General features: G+C 51.9%; 1 protein-coding gene across 1 annotated transcript in view; it reads right to left on the bottom strand.

Annotated features, from left to right (window-relative positions):
• The window catches only part of FAM184B (family with sequence similarity 184 member B), a 48468-nt gene that overhangs the window by 12469 nt on the left and 17673 nt on the right, over positions 1 to 18326 (bottom strand). The window contains exons 2-8 of the mRNA XM_045573885.1: positions 14035 to 14841; positions 12725 to 12860; positions 10507 to 10646; positions 9085 to 9291; positions 5612 to 5722; positions 4165 to 4272; positions 1665 to 1818 (exon numbers count right to left, since the gene is read on the bottom strand). Coding sequence (XP_045429841.1) covers positions 1665 to 1818; positions 4165 to 4272; positions 5612 to 5722; positions 9085 to 9291; positions 10507 to 10646; positions 12725 to 12860; positions 14035 to 14841 — 1663 coding nt within the window. The remainder of the gene's footprint in view (positions 1 to 1664; positions 1819 to 4164; positions 4273 to 5611; positions 5723 to 9084; positions 9292 to 10506; positions 10647 to 12724; positions 12861 to 14034; positions 14842 to 18326) is intronic.

Here is an 18326-nt window from a genome sequence, read left to right as displayed (position 1 = left end):
CCCAGTGGTTCTCCGTCCCTCGGCACCGCCTCGGAGACCCTGCCGGGTGTCAGGAAGGCGGAGGGTTCGGGTGGGGCAGCCTGAACCGGCACTGAACCCCGAGGCAACTCTGAGCCTCAGCACCACGTCCACGGACCGAGAGGAGAACAGGGACAAGCACCTCTTCTGGGGTTGCAGGTCTCCCAGTCTGAAATGTTGACGTTTATGCCAACTCTTAAAGGGACAGAACGTGACCCTTCCCCTGGGGTGGAATGTGGGGGCAAGAGATGGCACATTATCCCAACAGAACCGAGCAAAACCAGAATCACCAGGAGAAACAGACATGCCCTCCTGAACTAAGGAGAGGAACAGCCAGAAACTCACATTTCTCCCCTGAGGATGGTGCTGGGTTCTAGGTGTGCGCTGCTGTGATTGAAAGTCAGAGGAAGCAATCCTTTCAAAATGACTATTTTTGAATAGAGTGCACGCTATTCAGTGACTTTTTTTTTTTTAAAGAATATAATTTTTAGGACTAGCAAATTTAGTACTTTTCTCTTACGGGATTTTGAGACTACATTTTAGTTATTGCAAGTGACTTTTGAAATATGGTCCCAATAATTCCATAAGCTATAAGGTAAGCACCAGCATGGACCTCAGTACATAGCAATATTTGTAAAATAAATGAATGATGTCTAGAGTGAAAATCTATGATATTGTGAAAGTGTATTAGCTGTGAAAGGTTTCCCATATGCCTACTAAGCGTCTCTCAAAATGTATAGTATATTAAACACATATAAGAGCTTAATATATTCTGATGACATTATGCTGAAAAACTGACCTGGTCATGTTTTCTCCTCAATAGAATTTTAATAAAGTAACTTCTATAGCTTTTCTTTAAAAAAAAAAAAAAAAAAAAAGAAGAAGAATCCAGACACTGCCCATTTTTTAAAATCCTTTACCACAAAATGGCAATAAAACCTTTTAGCAAAGCATCAACTGTAGTGTATTCATTACCTTCCCCTCTTCTCCCACCACTCACTCAACCATCCAATTATTCATCCATCCATCCATCCCCCTACAAACCCAGTTATCCATCTCTCTGTCCACCTGTCCATCCTCTGTCCCATCTACAGTATCTCCCCACCGATCCATCCATAGATCTACTCATCCATCCACCCACCCACCGATCCAGCATATCTCGGTCCCATCCCAGTGTATCACTCACCTTCACACCCCTTGCCCACTGACCTCTCCTGCAGGTCAGGTGTGTCTCAGACAGGGAAGGCCTCAGCCCCCCAGGTTTGCAGAAATCTCCAGAATGGAATGAGAGATTGAGGCAATCCCAGAAAGTGCAGATATGTTCAGTAACAATGAGAATGATCCTTCACTGGGCCCATGCTGTGTTTGGTGTTCTCTATGCAATATCTCCCCAAATTCACATTACACCCCTATGAGGCAGGGCAATTGTAACTCCATTTTATGAAAAAGGAAGATGCGGCTGAGGGTGACCCACCCCAGGTCCCCAGGTCTCACAACTAGCTGCTGGCAGAGCCAGGAGAGTTGTTCTGGCCTGTGTGCCTCTTCCACCTGCTGCCCGCCTACCTCTACCACCCCACCCCCCAGCCCGGCCTCCCACGGCCCTTGGCTCCCCATGCGGACCCCTCAGGGGTGTGGCTGGTGTGTACCTAGCAGCAGAGCCTGCGGAGCCTGCATCCTCGCCTGCTCCCCCTGGGCCTCTTGTGGGACCTTCTCCTCCAAGGCCGGGCGTTCCAGCTGGAGGGCCTGTTGCTGGGTCTGGAGGCCCTGGCCGGACTCCTTTTCCAAGAGCTCCTCGGGGGCCTGTGGGGAAAGTGGGAGGAAGATCACACTGGGCACAGCAGGGGACACCTGTGCCATCTGCCCAGCTCCTCCTCCGAGCTGGCACCGGCCCCCTGGTGGGGCGTACCAGTCTCCCCTCCACCCTGCCTGGGATGGCAGCGATGGCCTGGCACAGCAGCCATTCTGGACCCTGTGAACCCGCCCTGGTCCACAGCTGACTGGACTAGAGGCCCCTGCTCAGAGCTGGACCGGTCAGTGGGAACGTGGTGTTAGGAGGCAGGAGGAAAGAGAACAAGAGAAAGACAGACGCTGACTAGATGCCCTCAGAGTTAACACTCAGGAAAACAGCCCCACCAGCACCTCATGGGAGGACTGCGGACCTCCAGAACCGTAGGACAAGAGCTGTGTTGTGTTGAGCCACCCAGTTTATGGTCATTTGTTACAGCAGCAATAGGACACCAATAGAGTTTCTTTCTCTTTTTGTGGCAGCAGAGAGTTGTAGTTGATACATTTTGAAATGAGAAACTGGAGGCCAGAAGAGATAAATTCGCGTTTCCAAGGTCACACAGAAGAGATGCAGGACTCATCCTCCCCTCTGCCTCTCCTTTTCTGTTCACAGAGGAGGACAGAGGCTCAGGAAGGTGGGGTGACCTGACTGAAGAGAGGTGGACGGGGGTGGTGGAGCAGGACATGGTGGAGGCAGGATGGTAGCCATGGGCTGCAGTGTCCACTCCCTCATGCAGCCTCTGGGAACAGTGGGAAACGGGATCTCAGCAAATGCAGGAAGCTCCCTCCCCTGAGAGGGGACAGAGCCATCCTGAGCACAGGAAGGCACTTCTCAAAACTACTGAACATTCTCTAAATGTAAGTGACTTTACAGGACCTATTACAGTCCCCTGTAATCCTCTCGGCCAAACCCCAGCGCATTAGGGGTTCGATTTTAAGATGTACATAAAGCATCTTTGAAAGGTGGTCAGCTGCCCTTGAGAATGACTTTGAACGCTCCCTTCCAGGGCATTTCTTTAAAACAGAAGCAGTCTGGGAGAGTGAACTGCCTGGAGGACGGAGACCCAGTGTGAACACAGGTTGAAAATGACCTGCCGCTGCCGAAACTGGTTTGGCTCAGTGGATAGAGCGTCGGCCTGTGGACTGAAAGGTCCCGGGTTCGATTCTGTGGTCAAGGGCATGTACCTTGGTTGCAGGCACATCCTCAGTAGGGGGTGTGCAAGAGGCAGCTGATCAATGTCTCTCTCTCATCGATGTTTCTAACTCTCTATCCCTCTCTCTCCCTCTCTGTAAAAAATCAATAAAATATATTTTAAAAAAAGAAAGAAAGAAAAGAAAAGAAAATGACTGCCGTTTGACCAGGAGGAGGGCGGAGGCTTCTGCAGTGCGTGTCTGGAGCAGAAGCAGCGCTCTGTTTTTCTGTGCACGGTTTACACCCAGGTCATGTACCGCTAGAGACAGCGCTGAGCTGAATGTCCACATCGCGTTAACTCTGTTTATGTGTTTTCCTTCCCTGTGCCGTCTGCTCAAAGTACCAGCTCAGAACCCCACAACCGACCGCCGAAAGAAGGAATAGCGGGATGCAAAGCTGCACCGAATGGACCTGACATTCATGAGGTTCCCCGCAGCCCTGGGGTGCCCTGGGGTCCGTGCTTCCCTCTGGAAACGGAGCCCTTAAGGGAGGAGCTGGGAGAGGGGAGGAGCTGGGAGAGGGGAGGAGCTGGGAGAGGGGAGGAGCTGGGAGAGGGGAGGGGCTGGGCCTCCCTTGGAGCCCCTGGACTCCTGGAGGAACCAGCCTTGATTTCGGCTTCTGGCCTCTAAGCAAGTGAGACGCCACGCTTCTGTCTGTGCTCTAAGCCACCAAGGGTGTGACGGGTCACCATGACACTCCAGGAAGGGTATACAGCCACCGGAGCCAACAGAGACACTAACGGGCACCAGTGTCTGCCCTGGAGCAGCATCCCTCATAGGGCAGCGAGCGAGCAGGCTAGCCGGGGAGCAGGTGATAACAGGGAGGTGGAGGGAGGTGGCGGGAGGCGGCCTGGGCGTTGTTGTGACTCTCAGGCTTCGCGCTGAGCAGAACCCAAGGCCCCTCTGGGTCCAGGCCGCTTTCTCTGCCGGGCAGGCTGCCCTCAGCAGGAGAGAAGACCCATCTGACAAGCCTGCTCTCTCCCACACCCCTCGCGGCAGTGTTGGGGCTCTCTTTTGTTCATGGCTATTGCAGAAGGACTTTGTAGTGATTTATTTTTCCCCAGGGGATTGGCAGCTCTGAGGGGAACAGTAAAAAAGCCCATCAGCGCCAGCGTGTGCCACTGGGACACAGAGAGAGGTCCTTCAGTACAGCCGGAGGGGCCGGCTCACCTGGGGCTCCGCGCAGCCGCGGGGCGGGCAGTCAGGCACCGGGGGCCCGTCCTCGCCTCTCCGGGGACATCCCTTACTCTGCTGGATGAATTCTTCCAGCCTGGAGACCTGGAAGAGAGGAACAGGCATTGACACCTGCCTCCTGGCCGTGGCCGTGAATCTGGGAGTTCCTTCTCCTGGTCCTCAGTCTGGGGACAGTGCCCCATCCCACAAAGACTAACATGCTTCCAGAGAGGCCCGCCCTCCCTCCCTCCCTCCCTCCTCCCCTCCCTCCCTCCCCCCCTCCCTCCCTCCTCCCCTCCCTCCCTCCCCCCCCTCCCTCCCTCCTCCCCCTCCTCCCTCCCTCCCTCCCCCCTTCCTCCTCCCTCCCTCCCCCCTTCCCTCCCTCCCTCCTTCCTTCCCTCCCTCCTTCCCTCCCTCCTTCCTTCCTTCCTTCCTTCCATCTTTCCTCCCTTCCTTCCTTCCTTCCTTCCTTCCTTCCTATCTCTTTCTCTCCTTCCTTTCCTCCCTCCCTTCCTTTCCTTTTAATACGTTTATTGATTTCAGGATGGAAGGAAGAGGGAGAGATTGAGCCTGAAACTGGGCATGTGCTCTGGACAGGGGGTGGGCCCATGAAGCAAGCTGCTGTTCATCTGGTCTACATCCCATGCCTATCCCTTCCTCCCTCGCCTGCCTCCACCATGGAGGCCGGACAGCTGAACCCTGGCCTTCCCAGGCTGGCCACGTGGCACCGGTGTTACCCCCGGGGGGCAGGAGTCCGCTGGGTGCTGAGATCGCTCTCTGCTGCCTGCTGAAGCGGGCAGGCCTGGTCACCACTGCTCCCAGCACCCCCCCCTCGCCCCCCACCCCACCCTTCCCGTTTTCTGGTTTAAATGTGGGCCTGACAGTCGGTGTGGCTACCGACACCAGGAATCTGAGCCGACTTCTCCATTCGAAGCAGCAGGCTCAGTGCCCGGGGCCCACGATATTTTTAGGGGCCATAGAAATATTTTAATTTCTTTCAAAATCACAAGAAAAAAAATACAGCCTGGCTATATTTATCTTTATAGGAATGCAGTCCTAAAAATAATTTTTAATTTGTGATCCAGGAAAGGAGCCACGACAGCGTGTCCAGTGCCCACAGAAGTGAGAACGAAGCCGGGTGAAGGAGCCATCCGGACCGCAGAGGGGCCAGCGTGGTATCATTTAGCCACAGAACCAGCACCGCAGCCTCCTCCTCCTCCTCTCACGAGAGACAGTAAGAGCCTCTTGGATAAGCCTCCATAAATCAGGCTCTCTGCTAGCTGTGGCTAAATTTATTGTTGTGCTCAAGTCCTTTTGTTTCTTCCGAGGATGCCGAATGCGATAAGGCCGGGGCAGTTCCCTGAGATTGCCAGCATCTCCGTTAACCAGCACCTCCGAGGGCCCAGAACCCCCCTCCCACACCCCGCATTGATTCGAGTCTTACCTGGAGCAGAGAATTCTGGAGCTTCTCATTTAGGGCCGCTTTCTCTTCTTCTAGCTGCTTTATTTCGTTTTCTGACTTCTTCTTCACCTCTTCCAACTGTTCTTCTACTTCCTAAATGGTGGTGAGGAGAGTTAGCCACACAAGGCACAGACACATGGGCTGGAGTCACCCTGCCTGATTCCCAAAGGGGTTCCAAGAAGCTTATGAGAGTCATAAAATACTGAAAGGATGAACAGCAAGATGGTAGACAATGATAATGACATTAAATGTAAATGGTCTAAGTGACCTCCAAAAGCCTGAGGCCAAAATAAATAAAGAGTAAGATCCAGCGATACCATCAAAGCTCTTTGAATAGAAAGACATAGGTAGATCAAAAGTAAAGAAAAGGATTAAAACAGACCATGACACAATGACAATAAAAACTATAGAATGACTATATTTGTATCGAAGTAGACTTCAGGACAGCAGTATTTCACAAATGATTAAAGTGCCAATTCATTTAAAAGACATAATAATCTTTATTTTTATTGATTTCAGAGAGAAAGGGAGAGGGAGAGGGGGAAGGGGACAGGGAGGGGGAGGGAGAGACATCAATGATGAGAGAGAATCATTGATTGGCTGCCTCCTGCACACCCCCTACTGGGGATCGAGCCTGCAACTTAGGTATGTGCCCTTAACTGGAATCAAACCCAGGACCCTTCAGTCCACAGGTTGACACTCTACCCACTGAGCCAAACCAGCTCAAGTTATCTTTAATAAATCAATCTGAATTTATATAAAGCAAAAGCTAAGGAGAACTATAAAGTGTGACAATTTAAATGTGAGATTCAGTACTCCTTTCTCAGTAATCAACAGAACAAGTAGAGCAAAATTAATGAGGAAATAAAATACTTGAGCAAGACTATCAACCAACACAACCTAAATCAGCACTTATAGAATCAGCAGCAGATCCATATTCTTTTCCTAGTGCACAAGGACCATCCATCAAAACAGACCACATTGGAGCCATAAACAAGATGAATAATTGAAAAGGTATGAAATTATATAACCCATTCTTTGACCACAAGGGAAATGAAATAGAAATCAACAGGAAAAGATCCCAATATTAAGCAGCATATTTAAAAACAACCAAGAGTATTTTTTGGAGTTGATAGAAATAAAAAGTTGGGAAATTTTTTAAAGAAAATTATTCACATTTATAATTGTTAGTAAAAGTAGAACGCAGAGGCCTAGAATGGTTTGGGGTGATTTCCTCACGGTCTGACAGTGAGTCTGTTTCCCCAGACTCGGCACTTCTTACACACTAACTTGAGTCTGCGTTTGAGGGCATGGGAGGTGTTTAAGTTCCTTGAAAGCATGCATGATTCCTGTACCTCTGCATTGCTGAAAACACAGGGTACACATTCAATACACAGTAAACGAACAGTGCAAGGCGAGTGGCAGGTGAGGACTGGGAGGATGCTCACCAAGGCCTGGGCATGCGTATCCTGTTATGCCACAGAGGACAAATCTTAGGGACTCTCAAGTTACCTAATCTCCCAGGTTCCTCATCTCTGAAACAGGAAAACCTCTGCCTCCAGGGTTGGGATAAGGGGGAACCATGGCGTGGAGGATTGTCATTCCTTTGGGCTGCCCAGCATCTGATTCTCCTCCAGATATTGGGGAAGTCCCCCGCTCTGTTACATTCAGAGCCCTCCTTCCACCTCAGAACCCAGGACCACCAGCCCTACCTTCCCAGACTTAACATTCAGGGCCCAAAGCGGCTGGGGGGGCAGAGCCGATGCTACCTTTGTTTGGTTTATTTGCATTCTCACTCCTGATTGGCTGGTGGACGTCGTGAAGTGATGGTCAATTTGCATGTTTCTCTTTTATTAGTGTAGATATTGTTAACTTGTTCCATTTTATTATTAGTTATTGTTGTTGTTAGTCTCTACCAGGTCTAATTTATACATTTAAGTTTTATCTTTGGTATGTATGCATAGGAAGAAGCATAGTGTATATAGGGTCTCAGGCATCCACTGGGGGTCTTGGGATTAGGGTGACGACTGTAATTAAAGCTCCGCCTATGTTCACAATAATTACCAGTTTCTAAAAACATTCACAAAGGTTATTTGCTTTCCCAGCGAATGGGAGAGATGAGGCTCTGTGTTCCTCCTTAGCAGAAAGCCTCCCCTTTGCTGGGAGGTCGGAGCAGTACCCCAAGGCTGAGAGTCTCGCACACGGCCAGACCTCCGTGAAGTGCCTACACCCACGCAGTGCTTGTGCGGCCCCAGGCACGAGCATATGCTGTGCTTTTTCCAAATGGCTCACCTCATTTAATCCTCATACTCTGTGGGGTGCTATTTTCATCCTGTTTTATACACGAGGAAGCTGAGGCTGGCAGAATTTCTCTCTGAGGGGGCCCAGGTTAAATAACGGCTCTGGTCACGGAGCGAGAGGGTGGCAGGGATGGGATGTGAGGCCAGGCTGTCGGCCAGGCCGGAGTGTTTGTTTCATGTTATTTCTCTCTGTTTTTGCTGAGTAAAGTTGAATTTGCCTGTTAAACGCTCGGATGACACAATTCTAGCCCATGTCAATGGCTCCAGACCCACAGTCTTAAGGGGTGATAGGGGGAGACTTACAATCTATAGATAAGAGCACCTGTGTTAGTCTGAAAAGTAACCATATTATTTTAAATCTTAGAGCACATATACATATGTGAATAGGGGGTTAAGTTTTTCTTAAAAGTTTCCTCTTTGTGTTTTTTTAAAAAATTTTTTTTTAATTCAATTCAGAAAGGAAGGGAGAAGGAGAGAGAGAGAAACATAATGATTAGGAGGTTTCATTGACTGGCTGCCTCCTGCATACCCACCCCTGGGGATCGAGCCTGCAATCTGGGCATGTGCCCTGACCAAAAATCGAACTGGTGACCTCTTGGTTCCTGAGTTGATGCTCAACTGCTGAGCCACACTCTGCTGGGCTCAAAGCTTCCTTTCCAAGGCCTGTGTGAAGCGATTGACTCAGCTGTGAATTCAGCAAGCAGAGTTCATAACCGTGGTCAGGCCGACCCACCAGGGGTCAAAACATCATCTCATCGCCTGATGACTAATTACAACAGCTGACATGTGTGGACCCCCAGGCCTGCACGTAGCTGCACTCCTCACCCCAGCCCCTTCCCCTTTATAATCCTGTCCCCTGCCTCTTGCTGGAAGGCAGGGTTTGATGCTTGTAAGCGCCCTATCTTTTTGGTTGGCTGGCCTTCTCAATAAACGCCCGATATGATTCAACCCTGCCTTCGTTATTGGACACAGCGGGGTATCCCCATGCCCTCCAAAAGACCCTGAACCTCCTCTGGATGGAGGACTAGCTCAGACCTGCACACAGCAGGAGCTCAGACGACGTCTGAGGAAGAAAAGGGGAAACAGAGGAGGAAAGAGGGAGGAAGGAAAGGAGAAGAGGAGCAAACGGAAGAGTATCCGTGGGCGCGACCTCACCCTCTGCAGCCGCTTCCTGTCGGCTGCCGCGGAGGAGCGCACGGACTTGATCTCCGCCTTGTGCGTCCTCACCAGCTCCTCCAGGCGCCGCACCAGCTGCTCCTTCAGGTGCTGCTTCTCCTCCTCCGTCTGCCGTGTGAGCTTCCGGAGGTCCTGCTCGTACTGCTGCTTCAGGTGTCCCGTCTCCACAGCCGCCTCTCGCTCCGTCTGTAAGAGGAACGCCCGGTAAGCCTGCCAGGCGGGGAGATGAGCAGGGGACCGCCGCTTCCTTTCCTTGCGGCTCGCACAGTGTTTATGTGCTGGTTTTACAGCCTGTTTCACAAGGCGCAGTAAAGTTTACAAGACTGTATATTGGATATGTGTAAGAGGCTTGACTTGATGGACCGTCGGAAAAGGGCTTTTTGGAATAATCGTGTGTTAGCTGTTGCAGGATCAAACAGTCAGGCCCACACTATAGAGGAGGGGTGGGGACCCTCTGGCCCAAGGGCAGTAGAAGGCCTGCGAAAGCATTGGGTCTGGCCCTGCCAAGGCATTGGGGATGAGTTAATTAAATGTCTGACCAACTATAGCAGGCCAGTTTTTTGTTTTTTTTAATATATTTTATTGATTATTTACAGAGAGGAAGAGAAAGGGATAGAGAGTTAGAAACATCAATGAGAGAGAAACATCGATCAGCTGCCTCTTGCACATCCCCTACTGGGGATGTGCCCGTAACCAAGGTACATGCCCTTGACCGGAATCGATCCTGGCACCTTTCAGTCCGCAGACCGACGCTCTATCCACTGAACCACACCAGTTTCGGCAGCAGGCCAGTTTTTAAGCTGATGATTTTGTATAGCCTGCGCATGACGTTATAAATATCTAAATGGCCCTTGGCAGAGAAAAAGGCCCCCCACCCCCTGCTGTACAGGTTCCTAAAGCACTGGTGGGCAAAGTCAGGAGTCCACAGAGCCAACTATCAACAGTGCAATGACTGACATTTCCTTGGAGAGCCACATTTTTTTTCAACTTAAACTCCTTCTAAAGCCACTTCAGCACAGACTCGCCCAGGCCATGGTGTTTTGTGGAAGAGCCACATCTCAAGGGGCCAAAGAGCTGCATGTGGCTCGCGAGCCACTGTTTGCCGACCACTGTCCTAAAGAATGCTTTCTTTGAACTAGGGACATAGAGAGGGACACTAAGCAAGTTTCCAGTTTCCCTTCCATGATCAGGAGTTTGGAGAATTCTGCTACATGCTCTGTCTCCTAGTTCCAAACGCCATGACGTTGGTGGGAAGCTGGTGGAACCCAGACCCACATTCTCTCCCTGGGGCCCTGGCCCCTGCTGCTTCCAGGGAGATCATCGTGGCTGGGGACTGAGGTCTACCTGACATTCATTCTAGCAAAGCCCCATGTCCCCACCCCCAGCGCCGGGTCCACACACCTGCGTATCGGTGCCTCCTTTCGTACACAGACACTCCTTGGGAAGGTTCTGATCCTGCTGAGGATGGGGACTGTGGGCGTCCACGTCGCTGGCTTTCCCTAAGACTTCCTTCTCCGGAATTCGCTCTGTCTTCGTGTCATCTGCGAGCAAAAGGTTCAACAATGCCCTTGGCCTTGACCGCATTCTGAGGCCTCCTGCCACTGAGTGCCCATGCCGCTACTCAACAATTCTGCCCACCACTCCCCGTGTAAGCCCTGCCCGGTGGCCTCCTGACCCTCAAGCATGGTCAAGGTGGCGACTGCCATCTTCACTCAAGCAGCACCCCGAGTTCAAATAGTTGTCCTGCTCTCCCTTCTTAGACTACTCATCTTTCATTTTTGTGACTGTTTTCCATAAGTTACAAAAATTGAACATGTTCCTGGGTATACGTATATATGTAAAGGATAAGACTAAAAGTAACTATAACCAAAACTGTTCATTTTCTTCCCCTATTCCCCCTCATTCCCTATATTAGAGACCACCATGCTCTAAACCACATGTGTCAAACACAAGGCCCGCGGGCCAAATCCGTCCCGCCAGGCCTTGCAATGTGGCCCGCACCGCGCTGTCATCACTGCACTCCGCTGCGTTTCCATCACAATGACAGTTTATGACTGTTCAGTAAACCATTCGGCCCGCGATTTAGGCTGGATTTTAGATTTTGGCCCCTTCTCTGATTGAGTTCGACACCCCTACTCTAAACCCTCCACGCCTTCTGGTCCCCACTCGGACCTCTCCTCCTCTGCACCTTTCCAGGCCTCCAGGATTTCTCCTTTCCCTGACTCCTCCTCCTCCTCCTCCTCCTCCTCCTCCTCCTCCTCCTCCTCCTCCTCCTCCGGCCTGGGCCACGCAAAACTGTAACTGTCCTGCATGCCCCCTGCAGGCGGAGCCCCTGCTGTGGGCCTTTGTTGTCTCTCCCAGGCAAGCTGGTCACACTGCAGGTATCAGAGAACTTTCTGGGGAGGGGGCCCCGTGGGAGGCGTGTAGGAATCAGATATTCTTAGCCACGAGCACCAGCTCTATCACCAACCAGTCTGGCTGGCCTTGGCCTCGACATTTTCCCTTGCTCAGACTCGGTTCCTGTGATGCTGACACCACCCTGCTCCCAGAATTATGGGGAAGACTTAATAAGGTCACAGTGTAGTTGGTCCGAAGGTTGTGGGTTATTGTGAAGCTGATTAATAAGGTCACAGTGTGAGATAATGTTAAACGTCTAGTGTGTATGGTGGTTATCAGAGGAGAACGGGGGTTGGGAGAGGATGAAAAGGAGAAAGGAAGATGAAGAGAAAAAAGGGGGCTAAATATATGGTGACAGAAGGAACCTAGGCTCCAGGTGTTGAGCACACACTAGAGTATATATATGTAAGTTGTACAACTGAAATTTATAAATGTTATTAACCAACGAGAGGGGTTGTCCTTCAGCCCTGCCTGCCCCCTCTCACAGTCTCAAGGGCAGGAGGTGACCCGGTGATCAGGAGAAGGCAACACCCCATCACACCTCTGCTGCTGCCACTGCCGGCAGCACAAGCCTCAGCCGGCCTTGGTTACCTGAGTCTTGGGCAGCCCTGGGCAGATGGGCAGCCACCATCCAAGGCTTTCCCGCACCTCGGGCCAGCCCTGGGCAGTTGGGGGGCTAAGAGGACTGGGGGGCTCCAGAGGCAGGCACACAGAGTGGCTGGGCCTTGGAGGTGGGCTTGGCCTTGCCACAGGCCTGCCACCCCACCCCAGGAGGGTGTGTGTGGGGACTGGGCGCCATCATCTTGTGGCTGTGGGCACCGCCATCTTTGAGGGTGGGGCAGTCAATTAGCATATTCTCTCCTTATTGGCCATGGGCGCTGCCATATTTGACCACATAAAGGTCAATTAACATATTCCCTCTTTATTAGATATCAGCTCAATTAATAAAAATATTAAAAAGTATATAGTGTTGTCTAAGTGTGGTGTGCTGAGAGGTGCGGGCACGGTGGTGGGCTGGTGGGGCCACATTTGGGAGCAAGGGGTCCTTAAGACTCACACCTTTTAGAGGTCTGGCCTGCAGCAGGGAGGTGCTGGCTCACCTGTCTTCTATGGACCGGACTGGCCCACCAGGTGGGGCAGATCAAACAGCCCTGCCCCTCCACTCTGCACCCAACCAGGCGGCTAACCGTCCCCCTGCAAGTAAATCGTTGTACGGTCTCACCTGTTTTCTGTGCCACGTGGCACTCCTGCAGTATCAGTCTGTCCTTGGCCACAGCCAGCTTCTCCCCAAGTTTCTTTGCGGTGCTTTTCAGCTCCGAGTTCTCCTGTCGAGCCTCCTTGAGCTGCACATCCAGGTCCTAAACAGACAGATGGTCGCATGTCTCTGGTGACAGTTCTGGGGAGAGACACCCTCTGCACACAGAACCAACATCAGGTCTGAATGGTGGGGAAGCCCTTAGTCTCTGGAATTCAGTGGCCCAGGGCTCATCAAATCCCTGCTCACCCTCTGACTGGCTGTGTGACCTTGGGCAGGTTACTTAACCTTTCTGAAGTGAGGATCAAACGAGATGACGTGTCTGGGACTGAAAAAAATGCTCAGGGAGCACAAACCGGTTTGGCTCAGTGGACAGAGCGTCGGCCTGCGGACTGAAAGGTCCCAGGTTCGATTCCGGTCAAGGGCATGTACCTTGGTTACGTGCACATCCCTAGTGGGAGTGTGCAAGAGGCTGCTGATGGATGTTTCTCTCTCATTGATGTTTTTAACTCTCTATCCTTCTCCCTTCCTCGCTGTAAAAAAAAATAAATAAATAAAAAAAAATCAATAAAATACATTCTTTAAAAATGCTCCGGGAATATTAGGAATATCAGCCATTGCTACTGTAGGGATTGGGGTCTGTGGGGCTCACATAACTGATTTAGTGGTCTGGCTCCCTACAAATACAAAGCCCCAGGGATTTTAGGTTATAGGCAAGCTGTTCTGGAATGAGCAGGGTCTTTACAATTAAGCTGACCTGAGCTCAAAAACTTCAGGAGTGGCCGTGTGCCCCGCTAGGCCAGCCCTTAAGGCTCTCAATTTCATCTGCAAACTGGAAGTCTAAGCTCGCTGAAATCAGGGGCCAACATGAGCTCGCCACGTGTCTCCTGCCCATAGCCCTGGCCTGGCACACAGTAGGTGTTCAATAAACACTTGCTAAATACATGTGGTTGGGATAGAACGTCGGCCTGTGGACTGAAAGGTCCCGGGTTCGATTCTGTGGTCAAGGGCATGGACCTTGGTTGCAGGCACATCCCCAGTAGGGGGCGTGCAGGAGGCAGCTGATAGATGTTTCTAACTCTCTATCCCTTTCTCTTCCTCTCTGTAAAAAAAATCAATAAAATAATTTTTAAAAAATAAATAATGCACGTGGTTGGGCTCAGTGGAGATAATAACGCTCATTTCAGTACAAGTCGAGTGCTTCTCACCGTGCCTGGCACATAGCAGGTGTGCAAATTGCGGGGCCCCCGCGGGAAGGTGGGAAGGGCCTGCTCTACCTGAATCCTTTCCTTCAGCTTCAGGGCGTACTTCTTGAGGTCGCTGATCTTGCGGCCCCGGTGCTCCAGGTCCCCTTCCAGCTTGCGGACCTGGGCCTGCAGGGCGGCCTCCTGCGCCTGGAAGTTCTTGCGCAGGTCGGTCTCCTTCTCCTGCCACTGCCACAGGGCCTCGCTCACCGACTGCTGCATGGCCTGGCGCACGGCCTCGTTCTCCCGCTCGTAGGTGGCCCGCAGCTCCTCGGCCTTGCGGGCGTAGTCCTTGCTCAGCTGCTGGTTCTCGCCCCGCAGCCGCTCCACCTCCAGCAGCACCTCCCGCATCTCCTCGGGAGGCCCGGAGCCCGGCTCCGCCTTGGGGTCGGGGCCCCACGGGGGCGGCTGCGGCGCCTCCTGGCTCACCAGGCGCCGCAGCCGCTGCTCGTAGTCGGCCTTGAGCTCCAGCATCTCCTTGGACAGGGACAGCACCCGCTCGGCGTGCTCGGCCTCGGCGCGCAGCTCCCGCTCCTTGGTCTCCAGGCGGCACGAGGCCGACTGCGCCAGCGCCTCCTGCGTGAGCCGCCGCTGCAGCTCCAGGGCGCCCTCCAGCGCCCGCACGCGCTGCCGCAGCGCCTCCTCCTGCTCCAGGGCGCCCTCCAGCGCCCGCACGCGCTGCCGCAGCGCCGCCTCCTCCGCGCCGCCCCGCTCCCGCTCCCGCAGCAGCCGCGCCTCGGCCTCCGCCACCGCCTGGCGGAGCTCCGCCTGGTGGGCCTCCCGCAGCGCCTCCAGGCCGGCCTCCGCCTCGTCCTGCCGCGTGTTCAGCGCGTAGATCACCTGCGGGGAGAGCCGCGGGCCCGTCAGTGTGTGTGCGGGCCAGGGGACCCCGAGAGGAGCACCCCAAAAGGGGGCGGGTGTGGAAGTGATTTATTAGAAATCGTGTCCAGCCGAAACCGGTTTGGCTCAGGGGATGGAGCGATTCCGGTCAAGGGCATGTACCTTGGTTGCGGGCACACCCCCAATACGGGGTGTGCAGGAGGCAGCTGGTCGATGTTTCTCTCTCATCGATGTTTCTCTCTCATCGATGTTTCTGTTTATCCCTCTCCCTTCCTCTCTGTAAAAAATCAATAAAATATATATATTTTTAAAATAAATAAATTACAAATAAAAGAAATTTTGTCCAGGAGAAACCAGTAAGGGAGCAGGGGAGTGGGGCCGGGTGGAAGCAAGAAGGGGGTGAGAGAACAGAAAGGGTATCCCAGGCAGTGCTCCCTAGGGGCTTCCCAGTGCTGTGGGAATCAGCGGGGGGTTCAAAGCCCTCATTTGTTGAGAAAGAACACTTTGGGGTGCAAAACACAGAACGCAGAATTCAGCTATACATAGAAAGGATTCTGCCCCAGGATCAAGGGGGGGAGGCACCTCATACACCACCGTAGGCACTCATACACAGTAGAAACCCATACATAGCAGATACTCATACGTAGTTGGAACTCATGCATAGTAGGTACTCATTCACAGTAGGTTCTCACTACATAGTAGGAACTGATACATACTAGGTACTCATACACATTCTATCCACTGAGCCAAACGGGTTAGGGCAACAGTTTCCCTCTAAAGATGAAAAAGCTCTAGAAATGGTGGTAATGGTTGCATAACAATGTGGATGTAACTAACGCCACAGAATTGTATGCTTAAAAATGGTACATTTCATGTAATTTTATCACAACATAAATGACCTAAAAACGTATTGAAGTCCCCTGTCTCTCACACCCAACATCCACTCCATCAGCGTTCCACGCTCCCCTTAATCCGGGCCATGAGCACCTCTGGCCCCGACCACAATGGCCTCTTCATCCTGTTTCTATTTGCCACCTCCAGTCCGAGTGAAGTCAGTCACCCTGTGTCACTGCTCAGAACCTCCTGACGGCTGCCCAGTGCACTCAGGAACGGCCAGCGCCCGGGGCTGGGAGTGGAAATGCCCGGGAAGTGCAAAGGTCATGTGGCTGCTGTCCCTTCCTTTACGGAAATAGCTCGGAACCGGGCCTCTGCCGGCAAATGGGCTTGGAACTGATTTCCGGATGGAGGCCAGGACGCTAATGAAAATCTCACACCGGCCAGCGGAGAGCTGTTGCTAAGCGCCTGGCCGCACAGGCTTTGAGCTGAGGCATTAGCTCCTGAGGAATTGAAGCCCAACCATCTCCCAAACCAATGTGGATGGAGATGGAGCTGAAAGGTAAGGGGTGTCTCTCCACAGGCTCTCATTAGAGTCCCTCCTGGCGAACACTCACACAGACAGGCCTGCCTGCCTTCCAGCGAGTTTCAGCAGCAGCAGCAGCAGCAGCAGCAGCAGCAGCAGGGGGACCTGGATTGATCTGGAATCACTAGTTTTAGCGTTTGGAAGACAAAGACTAGCCATCGCTCCCTTGGTTAGCCAATCTCGTCAATAGCTGTGCGTGCCTGTGTGTTCGTGATACTTCTGCGAATAACGCCAGTGCAGAGGCATCTTAATGCCACTCCCAGGGAGTATTTGAACAGGGAAGTAATCCAGGTAGGAGCCGCAAAATCAGGAAGGCAGCCGGCCTGCGTCTGTGGGAGCGTTTGCCTGGGCCAGTAAGAGGAGGGGCTGTAAGGAAGGGCCTGTGGTTGGACGTCAGCCTATGAACCCAGAGGTCACGGTTCCATGCCAGGGTTACCAGCTGGATCCTCTGTAGGGGGGCGTGCAGGAGGCAGCCAATCAATGGCTGCACGGCCTTCTCACTCATCATCGATGTTTCTATTCCTCTCTCCCTCTGTCTTCCTCTCTGAAACCCATTTTAAAAAACTGCGTGAACTCAAAAGCAGAAATAGCCACTCCTCAAGTTTACCAGCCAGGCCTCTGTGTTCTGGTCACCCCAGACAGACAATTCAACAATAACTGGGTTTGCCCCAACAGTTGGCCACTGAGTTCCTTTATTATTATTATTAATTATTTTGCACCAAATTCGTGCAAGGGGCTCGGCCCTTGCAACCCCAGCTTTAGCTGAAGCTCGCCCGGAAGGGACTTCGAGGTTCAGTGGAGGTGAGAAGGAAAACCCCTATTTTGTAAAACAAACAAACAAACAACAAACAGAAAAAACTGCTGTTTTGAATTTTCTGCTGTTTTTCTTAGATAGCCTCTTATTCTAAAAAAATAACTTCCTCTCTCCTCTTTTATTATTATTCTCACAATAATCCCAGAGCAGGTAAGTCTCATCGCTGCCCAGATTGGCAAACCAAAGCATGGAGTGGCTGGGTAATGAGATTGAGGTTATGGGGCTGGTTAGCCACCAGACCAGGCTCATTTCCATGATCGCTCTAGAGTAGGGGTGTCGAACTCAATCAGAGAAGGGGCCAACATCTAAAATCCAGCCTAAATCGCGGGCCGAATGGTTTACTGAACAGTCATAAACTGTCATGGTGATGGAAACGCAGCGGAGTGCAGTGATGACAGCGCGGTGCGGGCCACATTGCAAGGCCTGGCGGGATGGATTTGGCCCGCGGGCCTTGTGTTTGACACATGTACTCTAGAGCCTGTGTTCTTAACCACCATGTAAACCACCGAGTGCCAATGGAGTAAAAGTAAGTCCTAATGTTGCGATTGGCAGGATACAGGCTAGGCTGATACAAAAGACTCCCCTAAATACAGAGGGTTCGGTAAGGTGGAATTTATTTTTCTCTTTCTCATAATAGTCCCAAGCTGGTGGTGGTCAGATGTGGGTGGGAAGCTCTGGTCTCTGATCACTCCGCTCGCCACCTTCCACCTTCATCAGTCCTCAAACTGCAGCTTCTGCTCTCTGAGCCCAAGGCCACTGTCATGTGTGTTGGCTTTCCCGTCAATAGGAAAGGGAGATAGAGGAGGTCCAAGGTAAGCAGCTAGTGCTTAGGCTGGTGGTGAACTGGTGCATACATCACCCTTCTCACCTCCCACTGACCTGCACTTATTTCCACAGCTGCAAGGGAGGCTGGGAGATGCGGCCTCTGACTGGGCTGCCGTATGACCAGTGAGAGCACAGATGGTTCTATTACAAAAAGAAAAGAAAAAAAAAAAATGGGGGAGACAGGCTTTTTCATTAGAAAATTAAAGCTAGATCTTGCCGTTCACCCAATCTACACCAGCTGCGTGTGTTTTAAAAATATATATATATTTTTTATTGATTTCAGAGAGGAAGAGGGAGAGACAGAAATACCGCATTTTCCGGTGTATAAGACGACCTTTGAAACGAAAAGAAGTCAACCGAAAATCGGGGGTCGTCTTATACACCGAGTATATCCCAAAAAAACGTCTCAATATGCAGCTAAACAAA

Source organism: Pipistrellus kuhlii, unplaced genomic scaffold (genome assembly GCF_014108245.1).
Source record: "Pipistrellus kuhlii isolate mPipKuh1 unplaced genomic scaffold, mPipKuh1.p scaffold_m20_p_1, whole genome shotgun sequence".
Taxonomy (NCBI): Eukaryota; Metazoa; Chordata; class Mammalia; order Chiroptera; family Vespertilionidae; genus Pipistrellus; species Pipistrellus kuhlii.
Note: the sequence above shows the minus strand (reverse complement) of the source record. Positions and strands in the feature narration are given on the sequence as shown.